Source organism: Mobula hypostoma, chromosome 7 (assembly GCF_963921235.1).
Source record: "Mobula hypostoma chromosome 7, sMobHyp1.1, whole genome shotgun sequence".
Lineage (NCBI taxonomy): Eukaryota > Metazoa > Chordata > Chondrichthyes > Myliobatiformes > Myliobatidae > Mobula > Mobula hypostoma.
The window spans coordinates 111,114,130-111,138,858 of record NC_086103.1 but is presented as its reverse complement, the minus strand read 5'-3'; the positions used below and the strand labels follow the sequence as shown (position 1 = coordinate 111,138,858).

At 41.6% G+C, this 24,729-nt stretch overlaps 2 protein-coding genes across 6 annotated transcripts in view; one reads left to right on the top strand and one right to left on the bottom strand.

Moving 5' to 3' along the window:
• The window catches only part of zgc:172121 (uncharacterized protein LOC337599 homolog), a 70,071-nt gene extending 69,573 nt beyond the window's left edge, over positions 1-498 (bottom strand). For all 5 annotated transcript variants that reach the window (XM_063053780.1, XM_063053778.1, XM_063053779.1 and 2 more), the window contains exon 1: positions 403-498. In XM_063053780.1, the coding sequence (XP_062909850.1) occupies positions 403-480 (78 nt within the window). In that variant the 5' untranslated portion in view covers positions 481-498. The remainder of the gene's footprint in view (positions 1-402) is intronic.
• Positions 1-24,729, top strand: part of ercc5 (excision repair cross-complementation group 5) — a 138,443-nt gene that overhangs the window by 85,057 nt on the left and 28,657 nt on the right. The window contains exons 11-14 of the mRNA XM_063054889.1: positions 8,849-8,945; positions 13,081-13,256; positions 16,530-16,645; positions 23,196-23,288. Of these exons, the coding sequence (XP_062910959.1) occupies positions 8,849-8,945; positions 13,081-13,256; positions 16,530-16,645; positions 23,196-23,288 (482 nt within the window). The remainder of the gene's footprint in view (positions 1-8,848; positions 8,946-13,080; positions 13,257-16,529; positions 16,646-23,195; positions 23,289-24,729) is intronic.

Below are 24,729 nucleotides of genomic sequence, written 5' to 3'. Positions count from 1 at the left end.
TTCTGAGATATCAGGCTGCAGCTAGCGCAGAGGACAGTTTTAGTCACCATACTCCAAGGGGGAAAAAAACTATTGCATTGGAGAGGATGCATAGGAGGTTTATATGAACACTGCCAGGTCTAAAAAAGTTATAGTTCTGTAAGAGCCTCAGCTAGTTTTTTTTTCAGACAATGCAGGCTTATTTAAAATTGCGAAAGGCAGTGGATATAGTAAGGAAAACGCAGATGTTGAGAAACATTCAATAGAATGTAACAAATACTGGATGGATTCTGGTTATTTATTCCTTTCCGAGGTCAAGGTTCATGCCCTTTAAAGGGGGAGACGGTGTGGAGAATATATAAAGCGTGTGACCAATTGTTAATTTCTCAAATCTTTCCCCACGCCTCCCCTTCATCTGCCCACCTGTATGTTCAGCCCCGCAGCTTCGAGCTCCGTCGCCAACCCGCCATCAACTATCATCATCTCACTCCAGTCCGCCATCCCAACATACGTCAATTGATCGGCTTTCCTTGCAGCCAATAGATCAATGCTTGGGGGGAAGCAGGGTCGAGGGATGACCAATCACGGGTAGGTTGATGGGCGGGTCGAGGCGGCGGAGATGGAGGTAAATGTGTTTGAGCGATGTCGATCACATCTTGTTCTGATAAAGGGGAATGTTGTCTGTTGCTCGGTTGAGGATGTAAAGCGCAAACTGTAAGTTCATGGATGATGAGAGGTCGTGGTGATGGGCGAGCGAGCGCCGGGGTTGTCCGTAAGGTCGAGCAAGAGTGAGCCCGTAAATGTTATAGGCCTGACAGCTTTCATAACAGCTAGTAACGATCGGAGAAAGAGTGTAGTTAAGAGGAATGGATGGTAGGGTTGAGGGGAAGGAGAGGTGATGATCAGGCTGTAACACAAACAGGAAAGATTAATCGGTCGAGTTGAGAAGCAAGAAATGAACCTTTGGGAGTGGTAAAAATTGTTATCTTGAATAAACGGGAGGGTCTCCGGATCGCTGTATATGCTAAATTTAGTTTCGAGGCTGAAGATGAGATGAGAATGGGAGCAGGAGTAAATAATCAGAAGTCAGGGGTAGCCGGAAGCTGCTCTGGTTTCCTCACACAGTCCAAAGACATACAGGTTAGCTGGTTAATTGGTCATTGTGAATTGTCCAGTGTTTAGGTGAGGATTTAATTAGTGGGTTGCTAGCGGCGCGGCTTGAAGGGCTGAAAAGACCTGTGCTCTATCTCTAACTAAACGGATGCTATAGAAAAGGTAAGTGAGGGAAGGTAACAGTGGTGTGAAAGTGGAGAAGAGGAAATTGGGTATGCCATTTGAAATTTTCCATTTTGAGCACCACACCTTTCAAAAGGGAATAACTGAACGGATATCATACACTTACAGATGGGAGAACCTGGGATTATTTACCTCAGAACAAAGGATACTTTGGAAAATTTTAATATACACGTTTAAAAATCATTATTGGTTTTCATAGTATTAAGAAATCATGTTTTTTTTTCAAAAGTAGATCTTTAGTATGAGAAGGGCAGCAAAGAGGGTATGGATTTCAGTTTATTTCTTTTAGAAATTAGGTTAAAAGAGGAGTATCTGTTTGTACACCAAATTTTCATGATCTGCAGCCAACCTAAAATACATTCAGTTGTAAATTTCGAAAGGACAAAAGAAATACAAGGCAATAAGAAAAGGGTGTCAGATGAGTACGATTTTGATCGAGGCATGACTGCGCAAGCACGTGGACGTCAGCGAGTTAGAACAGAGAGCAGAGTTTAAAAAGAAGACAGCTTTAGAGAGTGGGTGTCAGAGTAGAGGGCTTTCGCTCAATGGGACTTCAGTGATAATGGGTCAAGGCGAGGTCAGTTACTTATGAAGAATAGAAACAGGAAATATGTTTGTGAGGCCAGTGCTCTGTACTGGGTGTGAGATGTGGGAAGTCCAGGAAACTCCCAGCCTCCTGGGCGGCAACATCTGCGCCAGGTGCGTCAAACTGCAGCTCCTTAGGGACCAGGTTAGGGAACTGGAGCTGCAGCTCAGTGACCTTCGCCTGGTCAGGGAGAGTGAGGAGGTGATAGAGAGGAGCTATAGGCAAGTGGTCACACCAAGGCCTGGGGAGACAGATAAGTGGGTAAAAGGAGAGGGAAGGGCAAGAGTCAGAGGCTAGAAAGTACCCCTTAACAACAAGTACTCCTGTTTGAGTACTGTTTGGGGGGGGCAGGGGCGCAGGAAGGAACAACCTAACTGGGGAAAGCAACAGTGGCCGTGCCTCTGGCACAAAGTCTGGCCCTGAGGCTCAGAAGGGTAGGGAAAGGAAGAGGTTGACAGCAGTGATAGGGGGCTCCATAATTAGGGGATTCTGTGGATGCAGGAAAGAAACATGGATGGTAGTTTGCCCCCCAGGTGCCGGTGTCCGGGATGTTTCTGAGCACATCCACGATATCCTGAAGTGGGAAGGAGAACAGCTAGAGGTTGTGGTACATACTGGTACCAACGACATAGTGAGGAAAAGGGAGGAAGTCCTGAAAGCAGACTACAGGGAGTTAGGAAATGAAGTTGAGAAGCAGGACCACAAAGGTAGTCATCTCGGGATTGCTGCCTGTGCCATCTGACAGTGAGTATAGGAATAGAATGAGGTGGAGGATAAATGCATGACTGAGGGATTGGAGCAGAGGGCAGGGATTCAGATTTCTGGATCATTGGGACCTCTTTTGGGGCAGGAATGACCTGTACAAAAAGGACAGGTTGCCCTTGAATCCCAGGGGGACCAATATCCTGGCAGGAAGGTGTGCTAAGGCTATTGGGGAGAGCTTAAACTAGAATTGCTGGGGGGTGGGAACCAAACTGAAGAGACAGAGACAACAACAGGAATTCTGCAGATGCTGGAAATTCAAGCAACACACATCAAAGTTGCTGGTGAACGCAGCAGGCCAGGCAGCATCTATAGGAAGAGGCGCAGTCGACGTTTCAGGCCGAGACCCTTCGTCAGGACTAACGAAGGGTCTCGGCCTGAAACGTCAACTGCGCCTCTTCCTATAGATGCTGCCTGGCCTGCTGCGTTCACCAGCAACTTTGATGAAGAGACAGAGGAAGGGATTGTTGGCTCACAAATAGAGAAAGCTTGTAGGGCTATGGTGGGATACTTTGTCACATGGTGTGAGCAGAATTATCTGCAGCTTAATTTGAAAAAGTCTAAGGAGCTGGTGGTGGACCTGAGGAGGGCTAAGGCACCGGTGACCCCTGTTTCCATCCAGGGGGTCAGTGTGGACATGGTAGAGGATTACAAATACCTGGGGATACGAATTGACAATAAACTGGTCTGGTCAAAGAACACTGAGGCTGTCTACAAGAAGGGCCAGAGCCATCTCTACTTCCTGAGGAGACTGAGGTCCTTTAACATCTGCCAGACAATGCTGAGGATGTTCTACGAGTCTGTGGTGGCCAGTGCTATCGTGTTTGCTGTTGTGTGCTGGGGCAGTAGGCTGAGGGTAGCAGACACCAACAGAATCAACAAACTCATTCGTAAGGCCAGTGATGTTGTGGGGATGGAACTGGACTCTCTGATGGTGGTGTCAAAAAAGAGGATGCTGTCCAAGTTGCATGCCATCTTGGACAATGTCTCCCATCCACTACATAATGTACTGGGTGGGCACAGGAGTACATTCAGCCAGAGACTCATTCCACCGAGATGCAACAGTAAATATCATAGGAAGTCATTCCTGCCTGTGGCTATCAAACTTTACAACTCCTCCCTTGGAGAGTCAGACACCCTGAGCCAATAGGCTGGTCCTGGACTTATTTCCATCTAGCATAATTTACATATTGTTATTTAATTATTTAAGGTTTTATATTGCTATATTTATACTCTATTCTTGGTTGGTGCAACTGTAACGAAACCCAATTTCCCTTGGGATCAATAAAGTATGTCTATCTATCTATCTATCTATCTACCTAGACAGTGCAAGAGGGAGGATAGGCAGGTGATAGAGAAGGGATGTGCTCAGACCGATAGTTTGAGATGTGTCTATTTTAACACGAGAAGCATCATGAACAAAGCGGATGATCTTAGAGCGTGGATCAGTACTTGGAGCTACGATGTTGTGGCCATTACAGAGACTTGGATGGCTGAGGGGCAGGAATGGTTACTTCGAGTGCCAGGCTTCAGATGTTTTAGAAATGACAGGGAGGGAGCCAAAGAGGTGGGGGCGTGGCAGTGCTGATCAGAGATAGTGTTACAGCTGCAGAAAAGGAGGAAGTCATGGAGGGATTGTCTACGGAGTCTCTGTGGGTGGAATTTAGGAACAGGAAAGGGTCAATAACTCTATTGGGTATTTTTTTATAGACCACCCAACAGTAACAGGGACATCAAGGAGCAGATAGTTTCTGGAAAGGTGAAATAATAACAGGGTTGTGGTGGGAGATTTTATTTACCCAATATTGATTGGCATGTCCTTAGAGCGAGGGGTGTTGACGGGTTGGCGTTTGTCAGGTGTGTTCAGGAAGGTTTCTTGAGAGAATATGTAGATAAACCTATAGGAGGAGAGACTACTTGATTTGGTATTGGGAAATGAACCTGGTCAGGTGTCAGATCTCTCACTAGGAGAGTATTTTAGAGATAGTGATCACAATTCTATCTCTCAAAATGTTGGAGAAGGATAGGAACAGACAAGTAAGGAAAGCGTTTAATTGGAGTAAGGGGGAATTTGAGGCGATCAGGCAGGAATTTGGAAGCATAAATTGAGAACAGACATTCTCAGAAATGTGGCAATGTTCAGGGGATATTTGCGTGGAGTTCTGCATAGGTACATTCCAATGAGACAGACAAAGTATGGTAGGGCACAGGAATCGTTGTGTAGAAAAGGCTGTAGAAAATTTGGTCAAGAAGAAAAGAAAAGCTTACGAAAGGTTCAAAAAAACTAGGTAACAATAGAGATCGAGAAAAGTTTAAGACTAGCAGGAAGGAGCTTAAGAAAGAAATTAGGAGAGCCAGAAGGGGCCATGAGAAGGCCTTAGCGGGCAGGATTAAGGAAAACCCCAAGGCATTCTACAAGTATGTGAAGAGCAAGAGGATAAGACGTTAAAGAATAGGACCAATCAAGTGTGACAGTGGAAAAGTGTATATGGAACCGGAGGGGATAGCAGAGGTACTTAATGAATACTTTGCTTTAGTATTCACTACAGAAAAGGATCTTGGCGATTATAGGGATGACTTGCAGCAGACTGAAAAACTTGAGCATGTAGATATTAAGGAAGAGGATGTGCTGGAGCTTTTGGAAAGCATCAAGTTGGATAAGTCACCGGGACCAGACGAGATATATCCCAGGCTACTGTGGGAGGTGAGGAAGGAGATTCCTGACCCTCTGGCAATATTCTTTGCATCATCAATGAGGATGGGAGAGGTTCTAGAGGATTGGAGGGTTGTGAATGTTGTTCCCTTATTCAAGAAAGGGAGTAGAGATAGCCCAGGAAATTATAGACCACTGAGTCTTACTTCAGTGGTTGGTAAGTTGATGGAGAAGATCCTGAGAGGCAGGATTTATGAACATTTGGAGAGGCATAATATGATTAGGAATAGTCAGCATAGCTTTGTGAAAGGCAGGTCATGCCTTATGAGCCTGATTGAATTTTTTGAGGATGTGACTAAACACATTGATGAAGGTAGAGCAGTAGATATAGTGTATATGGATTTCGGCAAGGCTTATTCAGAAATTAAGGAGGCATGGGATCCAAGGGGACATTGCTTTGTGGATCCAGAACCTGCTTGTCCACAGAAGGCAAAGAGTGGTTGTAGATGGGTCATATTTTGCATGGAGGTTGGTGACCAGTGGTGTGCCTCAGGGATCTGTTCTGGGACCCTTTCTCTTCTTAATTTTTTGTAAATGACCTGAATGAGGAAGTGGAGGGATGGGTTAGGAAAATTTGCTGATGACACAAAGGTTAGAGGTGTTGTGGATAGTATGGATGGCTGTCAGAGGTTACAGTGGGACATCGATAGGATACAAAACTGGGCTGAGAAGTGGTAGATGGAGATCAACCCAGATAAGTGTGAGGTGTTTCATTTTGGTAGGTCAAATATGATGGCAGAATATAGCAGTAATGGTAAGGATCTTGGCAGTGTGGAGGATCAGAGGGATCTTGGGGTCCGAGTCCATAGGACACTCAAAGCTGCTATGCAGGTTGACTCTGTGATTAAGAAGGCCTACAGTACATTGGCCTTCATCAACCATGGGATTGAGTTTAAGAGCCGAGAGATAATGTTGCAGCTATATAGGACCCTGGTCAGACCCCCCTTGGAGCACTGTGCTCAGTTCTGGTAGCCTCACTACAGGAAGGATGTGGAAACCATAGAAAGGGTGCAGAAGAGATTTACAAGGATGTTGCTGGGATTGGAGAGCATGCCTTATGAGAATAGGTTGAGTGAACTCGGCCTTTTTTCCTTGGAGTGGCAGAGGATAAGATGTGACCTGATAGTGGTGTATAAGATGATGAGAGACATTGATCATGTGGATAGTCAGAGGCTTATTCCCAGGGCTGAAATGGCAAACACAAGAGGGCACAGTTTTAAGGTGCTTGTAAGTAGGTACAGAGGAGATGTTAGTGGTAAGTTTTTTATGCAGAGAGAGGTGAGGGCGTGAAATAAGCTGCCAGCAACGGTGGTGGAGGCGGATATAATAGGGTCTTTAAGAGACCCTTGAGTAGGCACATGGAGCTTGGAAAAATAAAGGGCTATGGCTAATGCTAGGTAATTTCTAAAGTAAGTACATGTTCGGCACACAGCATTGTAGACTGAAGGGCCTGTATTGTTCCGTAGGTTTCCTATGTTTCTGTGAGTTCAATGAGATTGCTCTATCTGTGCCACCGTGGGCCATGCAAACTCCTGTTCTGTGCTATTCTGATGTTAAGTCCCTTGGTTTCTTTCAGCTTCATCCCAAGTTGTTTACAAAGATCTATATGGAATATGGAGCATATAAATTGTCCAAGTCATCTATGTATTTATGTTCTACACAAATCGCCAATGCTTTTATCTAATTATTTTAACATAACCTTTCATTATTTCACATTTTGTGTGGAGAAAGTGCTACCTGATTTCAATCCTAAATGCCCTGCCTCCAACTTTTAAGATACTGCCATCTTGTTCTGAATTCCCTCCTATGTCAGAGGCTTTCTTTACCTATTAACTCTAAAAAGTATTTAAAAATTGACTGGTTGTACCTATATTTTCTTGACACAGGAAATCAAGCGTAGTTCAGGTCACTGTCCTCATGTTATCTTAAAGCCCTGATGTCATTCATAACCCTGTGTTCATTCCAGTGCTGGCAGATGGAAATAGAAGTCTTGGCCGGGTGGAGGAGGGGGGCGTGGTGGAGCAGGTCTATCACCTTGGTAGAGAGAATAGGAAACAGTATATTTTAATTCCGATGTTGGTACATGAGATATTGTAATATGTTGTGTTATAAAACAAAGTCAACATTCAGGCACAGCAAATATTTGACTTTCTTTCCATGGAAATTGGAGTGGAACAGTAAGGATATCTTGTTACAGTTCTGCAACTCACTCTTAAGTGCACTCTTATGTGGAAAAATTTCCATGCCCAAGAATGGGTATTCTACTTTGGAGGCCACGCTATATTGATTCCCTGGAGCTTCTGTGTTCTGGTGGTTGTATCATGAAAAGGGATTGATTGAAATTTACAGATTCTTTGAATTTTAAGCAAATAATGCATTTGATGAGAAAATGGTTAAATACTTTCACATTGCATAAGTCAGTGGTCCCCAACCACCGGGCTGCGGACCGGTACCAGGCCGCAAAGCATGTGCTACCGGGTCGTGGGGAAACAATATGATTTGGCGATATGAAGCAATATGAGTCAGCTGCACCTTTCCTCATTCCCTGTTATGCCCACTGTTGAACTTTAACGCACGTGAGGTCATCAGTGACCCAAGACGTGCAAAGGAATGGGTCCATGGCTTACTTGTGAATGTTTCCGGTGAATCATCCGTGTCAGCGCAGGAAAAAGATCAATTCCTTGAGCTTGTAAATGATGGCGGGCTGAAAAATATGTTTGACATAACATCTCTGCCGGCATTCTGGATCAAAGTCAAGGCTGAATATCCTGAAAATATGCGCTGTGTGTTTAATATTAAATTCATTAGATAAACCCCTTTAGAAACGAAATTGAGTGTATTAGCCACTGATAAGTGATTTATAGTTGACTTATCACCTATATTCCAGTCGTGAGTAACCCCTGCCTCGGTCGTCCGGAAAGAATATTGTCCATATTAAACCAGTCCGCGATGCAAAAAAGGTTGGGGACCCCTGGCCTAAGTGTTTAGAACCCAGAGATGTCTTGGAATTAAAGAAAAAAATATTTACTGCTCAGCAGATTGTGAATGTTTGGAAATGAGCATCCTTTATGAGTACTTGTAGACTATGTAGGATTTGCCATAGTCCACATAATAGCTTATTAATTTTATGATCTAAGTTGAACACTGCTTACTCTCGTATAAAATATTCTTTTATAAGAAGACTTATCTGACCGACCCAGTTGTTCAGATTGTGCAATGTTTGTATTTGTGGATAGGACAATTCAAACTAAAGTTAGCCGTATTTTTAAAGTGCCTCTCAAAGACCTGTGATATTTTTAAAATGTAACTCGGAATGTTCTGCTACGAAAAATGATTCCAAATAGTTTTGTGATTATTGTTCAGAAAAAATTTACTATCTTCTATGTTAAACAGAAGATTACTATAACTCTGTCATAAAATTGTCAGTATACGAACCAAACCTAAAACATCTCTTGCTTGTGGTGTTTCAGTGTTTTTCTTTCTTTGATGAATGATAAATTTTAACCCCGGAGAGCTGCACCATGGGAGTTCAGGGACTGTGGAAGCTGTTGGAGTGTACAGGACAACCAATCAGTCCAGAATGTCTTGAAGGAAAAATACTCGCTGTCGGTATCCTTTACTGCTTTATTCATGGAAGCTGAATATGTCTGTGTTCATATTTAATGGAGGCAAAAGAACAAGTGCTTTGGGATCATAAATTCAGCATGAAAGTAAAATGGTTTTAGTCTTAAAGTTATATAATGAAATCCATATTTTTGAGGCCTAAATTTCCTCTGAAAGAAAGAAATGATGATTAAGCCCTTGACCCCAAATTCATTTCATTTTTTTACTTTTGATAACAGCATTCAGTGTAAGGTTAGTGTTTGCAATTAACACTGTTGTTATCCTGGTGGAAATACAGATCAATTTTTCCTGTTCAACTTGTTTTTAATGAATAACAATCCCAACATAAAATGTTTGCTGATTGGTGCATGGACTGGTAATTTCAGAGGTGAGGATTTAGAAATGTATTGCATTATACCTGTTTATCTCAGTAAATGTTCTGACGGTCAGGCTTCAGGGCTTCTCGATGTACCAGATGGACTGAACTGTTGATTTGGAGAATGCAAGAGGTGAGGGTAGGGCGTGTGTTCCATGATAAGTTTCTCGTAGTGTTTGGACATAGTGGTCTTGTCGCACTCTTGTTCTCCTGACCTGGAACATCTAATGATTAAGTGCTGACCATTCTATCCACGAGAAAGCTCTCAGTGATTCTGACTGTAGTTTACACACCGCCGAAGGCAGATATTTAAGTGAGCACTTGCTATATTGAGTGCCACGATTGGCAAACGAGAAACAGTCTACTCAGATGCCTTTCGAGTTCATGTTTATTATCACTTGACTGTACACATGTATACTACCAAACGAAATGACATTCCTCCGGACCAAGGTGTAACAACACTGTATATATAACTCGTACACAATTCATATAATACACGCAACATATAAGAATATTGTTACATATAAACTAGCAAATAATAAGGTGCATTTATGATGCAAGTTATAAAGTAAACAGCATAATGCTACTATCTTTTCATACATGATGAGACCTAGGTGATGATAGGTAGTCCAGTAGTCTCTTGGCCTGGAGGAAAAAGTAGTTTCCCATCCTTACAGTCCTTGTCCTGATGCTACAGTATCTCCAGTCTGATGGCAGTGGTCAAAGAGATTGCTGGACTGATAGGAAGGATCATTAACAATGCTAAGGGTCCTGCGTATGAAGCGCTTCTGATAAATATCTGATGGGTAGAAGAGAGTCCTCAGGAATCCTGTCGGCAGCCCTTGCAATCCTTTGTAGGGACGTGGTCAGATGTCTTCTCCTACCAGATGGTGATGGAGCTAGTCAGGAAACCTAATGGTGCTTCTATAAAAATTGGTTAGAATTGGTGGGGGCAGGGGGGAGCCTTGCTTGCATTAATGGCTTCAGGAAATGGAGACACTACTGTGCTTTCTTGAACAATGGGGTGGTGTTGAGAGACCAGGTGAGATCATCCATTAAATGTGGTGCTTCTAATTCTCTCCAGAGGAACAGTTTATGTACAGTGAGGAGTGTTCAGCCTGCACCCTCCTAAAGTCCACAATCATCTTTGGTCTTGTCCACTCTAAGACTCAAGTTGTTGTGCTTGTACCATTCTACTAGCTGCTCGAACCTCCTCTCTCTACGATGTCGTCGCTGATGAGGCCAGGTGCTGTTGTGTCATCAGTGAGCTTGCTGATTCAGTTTGAGCTAAATCTAGCAGTTCATTCATGCATCATGCAGTGTGAACAGTAGTGACTGAGAATGCAGCACGGGGGGTGGGGGGGGTGCCACTTCTCAGCTTAATGGAGCTAAAGATGATGCTGCCAACATGGACTGACTGAAATCGGTCTTTCTGTCAAGAAATCCAAGATCCAGTTACAGAGAGGTGTTGAGACCCAATGGGGGAGCCTTTGAGGGATGATCATATTAAAGGCTGAACTGAAGTCGATAAACAACAATCTGGCATGTGAGGCACCTTTTTCCAGGTGGGACAGGCACAGTGGAGTGCAGAGGCGATGGCATCATCAGTGGACCGATTTGAGTGATAAGCAAACTGGAAAGGGTCCAATGTCACAGGAAGATGAGAGTTAATGTGATCCATAACCAGCCAGTCAAAGAATTTCATTATTGCTGAGATCAGTACCATAGGACTATAGTTGTTGAGGCAGGTTACTACTGACCTCTTGGGCACTGGGAAGATGGTGGCTGCCTTGAAGCCTGCAGGAACAGAAGATTGTTCCAAAGAGATGCTGAAGGTGTCTGTTTGAGCCTCTTAACTGGGCTGTACAGTCCTTCAGCACCTGACCCGGTGTGTTATCAGGACCCACAGCTTCATTAGGGTTGACCCTGGATAGAGCTTTCTCACATCAGCTGCTGCCAGACAGAGTGCCTGCTCCTCAGAGGGAAGAGGGGCCTTCCTCGCCAGCACATTGTTCCGTGCATCAAACAGTGTGCAAAAGACATGCAACCTATCAGGAAGAGAGGCGTCATTGTCATTAACTTGTAGTCAGTTATCGTTAGAATGCCCTACAACATGCACTTCATGTTTCTGTTATCACAGAAATGGCTGTATATTTGTGAACAATCCTGTTTTGCCTTTTGACCTGAGAGCCATCTTATCCCCTGATCTCTGCTATAAAGAAGTCAAGACAGCGGCTATATTTCAGTAGAAGTTGGAGGAGATTTGGTTTGTCACCTAAAGCACTCGAAAACATCTGCAGATGTACTGTGGAGAGCATTCTGACAGGCTGCTTCAATGTCTGATTATTGGCGGGGGGGGTGCAGGGGTGTAGTGCTGCACAGAATCGTAAGAAGCCACAGAAAGTTGTAAACTTAGTCAGCTCCATCATGGGTACTAGCCTCCGTCGTATCCAAGACAACTTCAAGGAGCAGTACCTCAGAAATATATATATCTAGTCCATGTTTTCAAAACAGTCCCACACATTGATGTCTTAACCTCCCTTTGAACTAGCTGGATGCAGGAATTAGCATAACAGATGAAGTGGTCAGAGTATCCGGTGTGGGGACACAGAAGAGCCTTATTTGCACCAGGAATGTTGGTATAAACCAGGTATATTTTGTTCTCACCTTAGTAGCAAAGTCAGTATGTTGATAGAATTTAGACAGGACTGTTTTCTAGTCATTGCCAAGGACTTCAGTCAGGCTTGCTTGAAGAAACTCTGTCCAATTCTCACCTGCAGGTTCCAACACACTTGGCCACTTTTACTTTTACACTACGATCAGAAATGCCTACCGTTCCATTCTTATACTGTACTTTGGGACATATCATCTAGCAACCTGAGTGTGGCCTCATTGCGACAGTAGAAGCAGCCATGGACTGATTTTATGGGGTCACAGTCAGGTTGGAGGAGCAACACCTGGTGCTCCATCTGGGTGGCCTCCAACCAGGTGGCATGAACATAAATTTCTCAAACTTCTGGTAATGCCCCCCCTCCCCCTCACTCTACTTCACCATTCTCCATTTCCATTTTTCTCTCTCACCTTATCTTACCTGCCCTTCATCTATCTCTGGTGCTCGTACTGCTTTTCTTTTTTCCGTGGCCTTCTGTCCTTTCCTATCAGATCCCCCCTTCTCCAGCCCTGTATCTCTTCCACCAATCAACTTCCCAGCTATTTACTTCACCCCTCCCCCTCCCCCCCCCCACAAACCGGCTTCACCTAGTGTTTCTTCTGCCCCCTCTGCCCCGCCCCCCACAGCCTTCTAACTCCTCCAGTCCTGATGAAGGGTCTCAGCCTGAAACGTCAACTGCAGTCTTTTTCTGAGATGCCTCCTGGCCTGTTGAGTTCCTCCAGCATTTTGTGTGTGTGGTGTAAATAATTTGTATCACTTTTAAATATATTAACTTACAGAAACATTTTCACAGGTGTCTTTTAGTGATAAGGGAGACTTCATTATTTCTTGTAATGGCTTATTGAAAATGTTCCATTTGTTATAATGCATCACATTTTCAGTACGACTTAAGTAATTTCACCAGGAAGGCTATCTTAACTAGTTTTGAAAGTGTGTATTTCTGCATAATGTGCCCTCATTTATTTTTCAAAATCCTATTTTTGAAGAGTTATGCTATGAATTAATGCTTTCCTAAATGATTCAAAATAACAATGTTATTTAATTTAATATTATTTAATTTTTTTTCCAAATTTTTCATAACTACCTTTTAAAAGATATCAGCATTTGGTTAAACCAAGCCATGAAAGGAGCACGAGATCGCCATGGTAATTCTCTACCAAATGCCCACCTTTTGATTTTGTTCCATCGACTTTGTAAATTGTTGTTTCATCGAATACGACCATTAGTTGTTTTTGATGGAAAGATGCCACTACTGAAGAAGCAAACTTTGGTAAGTGCTGTCTAATAAAGCAATCTTTATTTCAATGGCTAGATAGCAAAGATCATACCTGTTTTATAAGTCTGCAATCTGTATTCGTTATGTGCAACACTATAAAAAGATTGTCTTCCAGGCTTCCAGTAAATTTTTTTAAAAAGCTGAGAGCAACAGCATGATCTATTCTGGCTAGGTTAATAGTTTATCATAAACAGTCACAAATTATTTTTTACATTTTTAAGTGATTGGCTTGAAGAGTTTAAAATTCTGCATTTCTTCTGACCCATCTACTCCAGGTGAATACAATTATCTTCTATATACAGAGCTTGAGGTCCTCAGTGATACAATGTATGAAAGAGATTATGGCACAAAATAAATTATTTCACAATATATATCATTAATTTCTGGGCCTATGGTACGTATGCAATGGATCATCATCATCAGGTGCCATGCCCATTTTGAGCTTTGACTGCCATGGCCCACACACTCCTGTTTCGGGTCAAGTGGATCAGTTCATTGGTATTCATTTCCAGTTCTCTGGCTGCTGACTCCATCATCATTTGTCTTTGCCTTCCTCTTGCTTTCTTCCCTTTAATCTTTCCCATAGTTACCGTGCATGCTAACTCCTCTTTCCTAATCACATGTCCAATGAAATCACGTTGCCTTTTCATGATCTCATACATTATTTCTCTTTTCGTGCTTGCTCTGTTCATGACATCCTCATTAGATATTCATTTCGTCCATGATATTCTTTGCATCCTCCTCAAAAACCACATCTTTGCTGCTTCAATTCATTTCCTCATGTTACTAGATATTGTCCAACATTCTGAGCCATATAACATAACTATAAACGTAACATTTCAGTGTTCTGAGGCGGGTTGTCATGCCTAGTTTAGTGTTGGTCAGTATACTCTTCACTCACGTAAAGGTGACTTTTGCCATCCATATTCTTCTTCTGATGTCCATGTCGCACCTGCCATCTGATGTCACCCAGCTTCCTAAGTAGCAAAAGTTCTGTACTTGTTTTATGTCTTCCCCGTTTATTCTCAGCCTGCAGATAAGATTCTCCTTCTTTTTGGATATCACCATACATTCTGTCTTTTTGCAATTGATAGTTAGACCCATTTTTGCACTTTCTTTAACAATTATATCAATTAAGTTTTGCAGTTCTTCCTCCGTACTTGCAACTAACACAGTGTCATCTGCATATCTAAAATTATTGATGTTTTCACCGCCAACTTTGATTCCCAAGATGTCTCATATTTTTTGTAATACTGTTTCACTGTACACACTCTCTTGATTTTCATAAACTGACTCACTTCTCCATCTATTCTTACAACGGCAGTTTGTTCCCAGTACAGATTTCTGATTAAGCAGAGGTCTTTCGAATCTAGATCTAGAGTTACCTGTAATATTTCGAATAACTTATTGTGCTCCACTTTATCAAATGCTTTTGTGTAGTCGATAAAACAAAGAAACAAATCTTTTTGCACTTGAGTAACTCGTTCTGATAGTATCCTTAACATCAATATCGCATTTCTTGTACCTTTGTCTTTAACAAAACCACATTGTTCTTTACCTATTTCAGCTTGTATTTTACTTTTAGCTCTTGACATCAAAATTCTTAGAAGTACCTTAGTGAACTCATTAAACTTATGGTCCTATGTAATTCACATTCTATTGCTCCAGGTTTCTTAGGAAGAGTGATAAATACTGATTTTTTTTTTAAATCTCTTCTGGTATTATTCCAGTCTCATAAATGTCATTGATTAAATCAGTAAGTTTTTCAATTCCATAATCTTCAAGGGTGGTAATTTGTTATATTACTAATTCATCAGGACCTGCTGCCTTTCCTTTCCATGGATAGTAAACTCTTAAGATTGCTTTTTATGACGAGGTTTTATAAATCACTGAAGCATTTAGAGGGCACGTTAACTCCATAAATGAACTTGAGTTATCAATGCCAAATGCAAACACTTTTGATTATTTTTATTGAAAATGAAGTAGATTGGTGCATTGTATGCAGTTTTTTTACTTGAGCCTTGTGTTGAAATAGAAAAAGGTATATTTTGTACTTTTTTTTTCTATCTTTTTATACTTGTACAATTGTTTCTAGAACATCAGCGATGACACTGCTGTGTCAGAATATTATTCTTGATTTTTCAGAAGGCTTTTTGTGTGTTTTTTTTTGAGGAAACGAGCAGGCCAGGTATGACTTTTATAATGTTTGAACTTGAACTATTATTATTGGTGACTGCAATATCGTTTCTGGAGAGGTTTCAATTTGTGCTTTTGTATCAAAGTACAGAATATAAGAATAGGAACAAAAAAGTATAATCTGCTACAAGAAGGTGTATATTTCCAAGTTTTCCAAATGATGTAATATGCCTTTCAAATATTTCATTTTAAAGGACATTTATAATTATTTTGATTTTGTATTAATAAAAAAAATAAGTCTGACTTGGTAAATATTATCCCTAACATTACTACAGAGAATAAAGACTAGCTCAAATCTTCTTGTGGAGCATATTTGCAGGTATACTAGGATCAGCACAACTATTTTTCTTTAGTCAGTGCTGCATGTTATTTTGATATATCGTGTTTTTATTCTTGTAGTTAGGAAGCAGTGAAGTAGCTTTAGTTAGATTTTAGTTAAATTTTCCTGCTGAATGTCACAGCACTCCCATTGGCAGAGGTTGGTAGATTGACTTTGATATTTGCCATCATGAATGTTGGAAAATGAATTTATAATTGGAAAAGATAACAAACATTTTTTAAAAGACTATTTTAATGTATAGACATAAGATTTGTGTCACATTATGGGTAACATGTTTTTGTTTTGTGTTTCAGTTGCTTACTGACTAATCCTATATGTCATTTTGCCAAAATAGAGATGTCCTTAATGGGGCTTTAATTAATCAGTATTACTATGCAGTGTTGACGCGTGGCCAAGTGGTTAAGGCATTCGTTTAGTGATTTGAAGGTTGCTAGTTCAAGCCTTGGCTGAGGCAGCATGTGTCTCCTTGAACAAGGCACATTGCTCTGTGACGACACAGGTGCCAAGCTGTATGGGTCCTAATGCCCATCCCTTGGACAACATCGGTGGCGTGGAAAGGGGAGACTTGCAGCATGGGCAACTGCTGGTCTTCCATTCAACCTTGCCCAGGCCTGCGCCCTGGAAACCTTCCAAGGAGCAAATCCATGAGACTAACGGATGCCTATATATATATATAATTACTATGCAATAATAATTGATCTTGTTTAAACTGAAGTCAGTGCTTGTATCAGGAAAATAGGTGGAAGAGAAAGGAGCTGGTAGTGAAAGACACGAAGAAAACCACAGACAAACTAATGAGAACTTTCTTGAAGAGGCTTGCCCTGAAAACAGCATTAGGAGGCACAAGGTTAGTAAAGAGTTAAATTTTAGGATTACTTAGATTACAACAGTGCATCTTTTAAAGGTTTCTGAATTTTTACATAATGTACTCGCTCCTTTGCAGAGTCTTCTTCAGGATTTGCTATCTTCATATGGAGGATCTTCGATCTGAACCATTAGTTCTCTTTCTCTTTCCATAGGTATTACCTGATGTGCTGAGTTTATCCAGCATTTGCAGTTTATTTTTCAGATTTACCACACTTGTGGTTTTTGTTTCCATTTCCTTAAAAAATAATATTTGTCTAGATTTGCCAATGGATAGTTAGTCAATAGATTAGGATAATTATAATAAATACTGATTTTTTTTGGCTGGCATGTCCAAAGTAAAAAGCATCAATTGAGCTTTTTGGCATAGCTGAAAACGGTGTTTTTTTTGTTTTTTTCTTTTACAAAAATGTTGAATGTAAAAGGCTTGACAGTCTCAATGTTGGAGTGTCAGAATGTTAAACTGGTATTAAAATACTGATTTGTAAAAAATAGTTGGATAATTGAATTTGCACAACCTAAATTGACTACTTTTGTCATGTCAGCTATTGCAATTGCATAGCTGCATTTCTATGCCTCTTTGGAAAATTAAGACTTTAAGTCCAAGTCCTAGCACTGGATGGTCCAGTGCAGCATTGAGAATGCTCTTCAGATGACACTAACACCAGGCAGCTGTCAGTTCTCTTCAGCAAAATGAGAAATTGTGTGATACTATTTTAAAGAAGAGTGAAGGAGTGATATATCTGGTCTCCAGGCCTTTCATTTACAGTAAATTTTTTATGGGTTCTTCAAGGGCTATGTAAATACAAGTTTTCTACCCAAAAGACTCCTACATATTAATGTACACACTAAGCCTCAGACATTGCTGGAGTATTGGGGGGGGGGTGATGATGGGGAGCTTCATCTCTGGTCAAAGTCTTTGGAGTATTGTAAGTTTTTAATGTTTTTAATATTCAGATGTTTAAAAACTTTTAAATTATTTTTACTTTTCAAATAAATTATACGAAACAATTAAACTTTTAAGTTTAGGAAGAAAATGTAGCATTTTGTTTTCTAAATATCTGGTCAAAAGATGTTAGAAAATCCCAGCATCTCCTGATGTTGCCATTTGACTTCCCATTGACTCCAGCAACAGAGTGGCTGTTTTGAGCTGTCAGATTAACAAGATAACGAGGGAAATTTACAACCCAGAGAGGAAGTAAAAAAATAATGAAGAGAACATGTAAAGAATGTAGTATGATCAGAGCAGTTGCCTCGATCAAAACAACTTTCAGAGGACCTTAGATGAAGAATTATAGAGATGCATGAAGCTGAAAAAGGCTATAAAGGTGTTTCTAAGACCTGAGTGTTCATCAGTCCACAGTAAGAGAAATTGTCTACAAATGGAGGAAATTCAGTACCGTTGCTACTCTACTTAGGAATGGGCATCCTGAAGGAGGTGAAAAAGAACCCAAGGGTAACAGCAAAAAACCTGCAGAAATCTCTGGAACTTGCTGAAGTCCTTGTTCATGTGTCCACTGTAAGAAAAGACACTGAACAAGAATGGTGTTCATGTAAAGACAGCACGTAGGAAACCATTGCTGTCCAAAAAACAAACATCAGGACCTTGGGAGACAGATAAGTGGGTAACAGTCAGGAGAGGGAAGGGCAAGGGTCAGAGGCTAGAGAGTACCCCTGTGACTGTTGTAGATAAGTCCTGCTTATGTAGATAAGCCGACAAAAGGAGAGGCTGTACATGATCTGGTATTGGGAAGTGAGCTTGGTCAGGTGTCAGATCTCTCAGTGGGACAGCATTTTGGAGATAATGATCACAATTCTATCTCTTTTACCATAACATTGGAGAGGGATAGGAACAGACAAGTTAGGAAGGCGTTTAATTGGAGTAAAGGGAAATATGAGGCTATCAGGCAGGAACTTGGAAGCATAAATTAGAAACAGGTGTTCTCAGGGAAATGTATGGCAGAAATGTGGCAAATGTTCAGGAGATATTTCCGTGGAGTTCTGAATAGGTACATTCCAATGAGACGGAGAAAGGGTGGTAAGGTACAGCAACTGTGGTTTACAAAGGCTGTTGTAAATCTAGTCAAGAAGAAAAGAAGAGGTTCAAAAAACTAGGTAATAATCTAGAAGATTATAAGGCTAGCAGAAAGGTTAAGAATGAAATTAGGAGAGCCAGAAGGAGCCATGAGAAGGGCTTGGCAGACAGGATTAAGGAAAACCCCAAGGCATTCTACAAGTATGTGAAAAGCAAGAGGATAAGACATGAGAGAATAGGACCAATCAAGTGTGACAGTGGAAAAGTGTGTATGGAACCGGAGGAGATAGCAGAGGTACTTAATGAATATTTTGTTTCAGTATTCACTACGGAAAAGGATCTTGGCGATTGTAGGGATGACTTACAGCAGACTGAAAATCTTGAGCATGTAGATATGAAAGAAGAGGATGTGCTAGAGCTTTTAGAAAGCATGAAGTTGGATCAATCACTTGGACCAGATGAGATGTACCCCAGGCCACTGTAGGAGGCGAGGAGGAAGATTGCTGAGCCTCTGGTAATGATCTTTGCATCATCAGTGAGGTTCCGGAGGATGGAGGGTTGCGGATGTTGTTCCCTTATTCAAGAAAGGGTGTAAAGATAGCCCAGGAAATTATAGACCAGTGAGACTTACTTCAGTGGTTGGTAATTTGATGGAGAAGATCCTGAGAGGCAAAATTTATGAACATTTGGAGAGGCATAATATGATTAGGAATAGTCAGCATGGCTTTGTCAAAGGCAGGTCGTGCCCTACGAGCCTGATTGAATTTTTTGAGGATGTGACTAAACACCTTGATGAAGGTAGAGCAGTAGGTGTAGTGTATATGGATTTCAGCAAGGCATTTGATAAGGTACCCCATGCAAGGCTTATTGAGAAAGTAAGGAGGTATGGGATCCAAGGGGGCATTGCTTTGTGGATCCAGAACTGGCTTGCCCACAGAAGGCAGAGTGGTTGTAAATGGGTCATATTCTACATGGAGGTCGGTGACCAGTGGTGTGCCTCAGGGTCTGGGCCCCTACTCTTCGTGATTTTTATAAATCACCTGGATGAAGAAGTGGAGGGATGGGTTAGTAAATTTGCTGATGACACAAAGGTTGGGAGTGTTGTGGATAGTGTGGAGGGCTGTCAGAGGTTACAGTGGGACATTGATAGGATGCAAAACTGGGCTGAGAAGTGGGGGCAGATGGAGTTCAACCCAGATAAGTGTGAGGTGGTTCATTTTGGTAGGTCAAATATAATGGCAGAATATAGTATTAATGGTAAGACTCTTGGCAGTGTGGAGGATCAGAGGGATCTTGGGGTCTGAGTCCATAGGACACTCAAAGCTGCTGCTCAGGTTGACTCTGGTTAAGAAGGCATACGTTGTATTGGCCTTCATCAACCGTGGAATTGAGTTTAAGAGCCGAGGGGTAATGTTGCAGCTATATAGAACCCTGGTCAGACCCCACTTGGAGTACTGTGCTCGGTTCTAGTAGCCTCACTACAGGAAGGATGTGGAAACGATAGAAAGGGTGCAGAGGAGATTTACAAGGATGTTGCCTGGATTGGAGAGCATGCCTTATGAGAATAGGTTGAGTGAACTCGGCCTTTCTTTCTTGGAGTGTCGGAGGATGAGAGGTGACCTGATAGAGGTGTATAAGATGATGAGAAGCATTGATCCTGTGGATAGTCAGGATTTCCAGGGCTGAGATGGCTAGCACGAGACGGCACAGTTTTAAGGTGCTTGGAAGTAGGGACAGAGGAGATGTCAGGGGTAAGTTTTTTACAGAGAGTGGTGAGTGCATGGAATTGGCTGCTAGCAGTGGTGGTGAAGGTGGATACGATAGGGTCTTCTAAGAGACTCCTGGACAGGTACGTGGAGCTTAGAAAAATATAGGGCTATGGGGAACCCTAGGTAATTTCTAAGGTAAGGACATTTTCAGCACAGGTATGTGGGCCGAAGGGCCTGTATTGTGCTGTAGGTTTTCTATGTTTCTATCTCAAGTTTACAAAAGACTACCAGGATGTTCCACAACACCTCTGAGACAGTGTTCTGTGGACAGCTGAGACAAAAGTTGAACTTTTTGCCAGAAAAACACACCACTATGTTTGGAGGAAAAAGGGTACTGCACACCAACACCAAAACCTCATCCCAACTGTGAAGCATGGTGGAAGGAGCATCATGGTTTGGGGATACTTTGCTGCCTCAGGGCCTGGACAGCTTGCAATCATTGTCGGAACAATGAGTTCAAAATTGTATCATGACATTTTACAGGATAATGCAAAGGCAGCGGTCCCTCACCTGAACTTTAATGAAGTTGGATGATGCAACAAGACAATGATCTGAAACACAAGAGTAATGGTTTAAGAAGAAGAAAATTTGGGTTTTGAAATGGCTAAGTCAGAGTCCAGAGCTTAACGTAATTGATATGCTGTGGCATGACCTGAAGAGGGCTGTTCATGCAAGGTATCGCAGAAATATTGATGAACTGAAGCAGTTTGGTATGGAGGAATGGTCTAAAATTCCTCCTCACCTTTGTGCAAATATGAATAGCAGCTACAGGAAATATTTGGTGGAAGTTATTGCTGCTAAAGGAGGGTCTACCAGTTATTAAACACAAGGGTTCACGTACTTTTCCAGCCTGGACTGTGAATGGTTGAACAATGTGTTCAATAAAAACATGACAAGTACAGTTATTTGTGTGTTTTTCATTAAGGCAGATTGTGTTTGTCTATTATTGTGACTTAGATGAAGATCAGACCACATTTTATGAGTAATTAATGCAGAAAACCAGGTAATTGCAAAGGGTTCACAAACTTTTTCTTGAAACTGTGTATCTAATGGTCTTATTAAACTCTGCTCTGCATTTCAAGTGCTGCATTCTACCCAGTTAGTAGATTCTCAGCTTAAATTACTTTGCAGTCAGGGTTCACATTGAAAGTGATACCTTAGCATTAATGGTACATAATGAGCAGCTGTAGAACCACCAAATGTGTACCTGTTTTGAAAGTTCAGATAATTTCCAACATATTTTCAAGGTTCCACACGGTAGGCTTATTCAGAAAGTCAGAGGGCATGGGATCCAGGGAAGTTTGGCCAGGTGGATTCAGAATTGGCTTGCCTGCAGAAAGCAGAGGGTCGTGGTGGAGGGAGTACATTCGGACTGGAGGGTTGTGACTAGTGGTGTCCCACAAGGATCGGTTCTGGGACCTCTACTTTTCGTGATTTTTATTAACGACCTGGATGTGGGGGTAGGAGGGTGGGTTGGCAAGCTTGCAGATGACACAAAGGTTGGTGGTGTTGTGGATAGTGTAGAGGATTGTCGAAGGTTGCAGAGAGACATTGATAGGATGCAGAAGTGGGCTGAGAAGTGGCAGATGGAGTTCAACCCGGAGAAGTGTGAGGTGGTACACTTTGGAAGGACAAACTCCAAGGCAGAGTACAAAGTAAATGGCAGGATACTTGGTAGTGTGGAGGAGCAGAGGGATCTGGGAGTACATGTCCACAGATCCCTGGAAGTTGCCTCACAGGTAGATAGGGTAGTTAAGAAAGCTTATGGGGTGTTAGCTTTCACAAGTCGAGGGATAGAGTTCAAGAGTTGCGAGGTAATGATGCAGCTCTATAAAATTCTGGTTAGGCCACACTTGGAGAACTGTGTCCAATTCTGGTCGCCTCACTATAGGAAGGATGTGGAAGCATTGGAAAGGGTACAGAGGAGATTTACAAGGATACTGCGTGGTTTAGAGAGTATGCATTATGATCAGAGATTAAGGGAGCTAGGGTTTTACTCTGGAGAGAAGGAGGATGAGAGGAGACATGATAGAGGTATACAAGATATTAAGAGGAATAGATAGAGTGGACAGCCCGGGGTGGTAGAGTGGTGCTCTTCCCCAGGGCACCACTGCTCAATACAAGAGAACATGGCTTTAAGGTAAGGGGTGGGAAGTTCAAAGGGGATATTAGAGGAAGGTTTTTCACTCAGAGAGTGGTTGGTGCGTGGAATGCACTGCCTGAGTCAGTGGTGGAGGCAGATACACTAGTGAAATTTAAGAGACTACTAGACAGGTATATGGAGGAATTTAAGGTGGAGGGTTATATGGGAGGCAGGGTTTAAGGGTCGGCACAACATTGTGGGCCGAAGGGCCTGTACTGTGCTGTACAATTCTATGTTCTATATTGCTGTATCCTAATTATTGTGGATAATACTGATGTCACTGAATCTATATTTCCATGAAATATCTGAATAATCATAAGGACTAATTTTAAAATATTACTACAGCAGAAAATATGGAATGGAAAATTATATTTTGAGCTAATCAAATTTGTAGATTTTTAAGTTTGGTTCTAAGTATTAAAACGAAACTCTGTTCATTCAAGTGAGTGAGAAATACAGAGCAAATATGGATCGATATTCCAGTTTATATGTAGATCAACTTTTCTAATTGCATCAGCAACCAAGAAAAATATTAATTTTGGAAATTAGTTTCTGAGAGGCATTTTCTTATTTTTCTTGTCAACAGTGATGAGATCATCCCCAGTCTTTCTCAGGTGAGAAGAGGAGAAACTGATGATATTTTCAACCTGCCTTCCTTGGCACAGAAAGAGGAAAACAGGTTTGTATGTTGCTTTTTAAAATTTGGTTTTAATTGCAGCACTGTTAAAATCCCTATTACGAACGCAGTATATTGTGATTTGTAATGAAATTCCATTAATTGCAACCTGCATATTTTAAGAGCTTCAGAAATATTATCGATTTGATGATGTTACTATACTTTGTGGCAAGCTCAATATTTGAAAGACTGTTGTGTCAGTTTCCAAAACCCAAGTACAAACTCATTGTATTGCCTGCATAACATTAACTTAGAGCTGGATCTTCAGATGACCAGCTAGTAGTTTCTCATATAACTGTTGGAATTTGTCCTTATCCGGAGATAGGTAAACAAGCTCATATTTTGTGCTGTAACTTGATGCTTTTGAGGTAATACCAAAGGACCTCTTGGGATTTGGTGTTTTCTCCAACAAGAATAGCAATGTACTGTATAATACCATGGGGCAGCACAGTAGCAGAGCAGTTAGTACAATCACTTTACAATACCAGCGATCACTCGGGGTTAAACTCCCACTGCTGGCTGTAAGGAGTTTATATGTTCTCCCTATAACTGAGTGGATTTCCTTTGGGTGCTCCGGTTCCCTTCCACATTCCAAGGATAACCAGTTATGGTTAGTAAGTTGTGGGCACGCTGTCGGCGTCGGATGTGTTCTCAACACTTGTGGCTGCCTCACTGATTTGATTTGATGCACACAACTTATTTCACTGTATGGTTTGGTGTACACGTGACAAATAGCACTAACCTTTGAGTATAGCATACAATACAAGCCAAGTCCACCAATAAGGTCAGCATTACTGTGGGAATTCCTGACCCTGGGTTGGTGGACAGTACCATTACTGACATTTGACATGATTTGAAGCTGGACTGAATGATGAGAGGCTTCCTCTTAAATGAGAATGTGGAAAGGAATTGGGCCTTAAAATTAAGAACTCGTTAGCAGACAATGGAGTAGAGTTCATCTGAATCAGTGAAGCCTCATGGATAGACTAGCCTGGCTCAAGAAACTTAAAGGAACTTGGCCTTAATCATTGAGAAACAAGGAACAAATGGATCATCTGGTTCAGAAATGTTCTGGGCACGTACAGTTCTTGTGGCTTAGTGAGCCCTTGGAAATGGACTGTGAGATTTGGCTTAAAGAGAAACTGGAATCTCACTCGGTGGGACCTAACTCAATGAGAACATGGATTTGTAGGGGCTGGTGGAATTGAGGAGTGTCTGGGATAATAAAACCCTAGGATCTATTGGGTCCACCCCAAAATATTTTAGTATTCACACATAACACAATTCTTGCCCATGGAAATCGATTTCTCCAGTAAGTGGAATATTTAAAAGAATGTACTAAGTATGATTTACTTAATCTTCAACAGAGCTATCACATGGTAGGCTCATTCTTATGCTGAGTTGAGGTCCTATCAAAGAAACTGTGGTGAATTAATGGAGTATA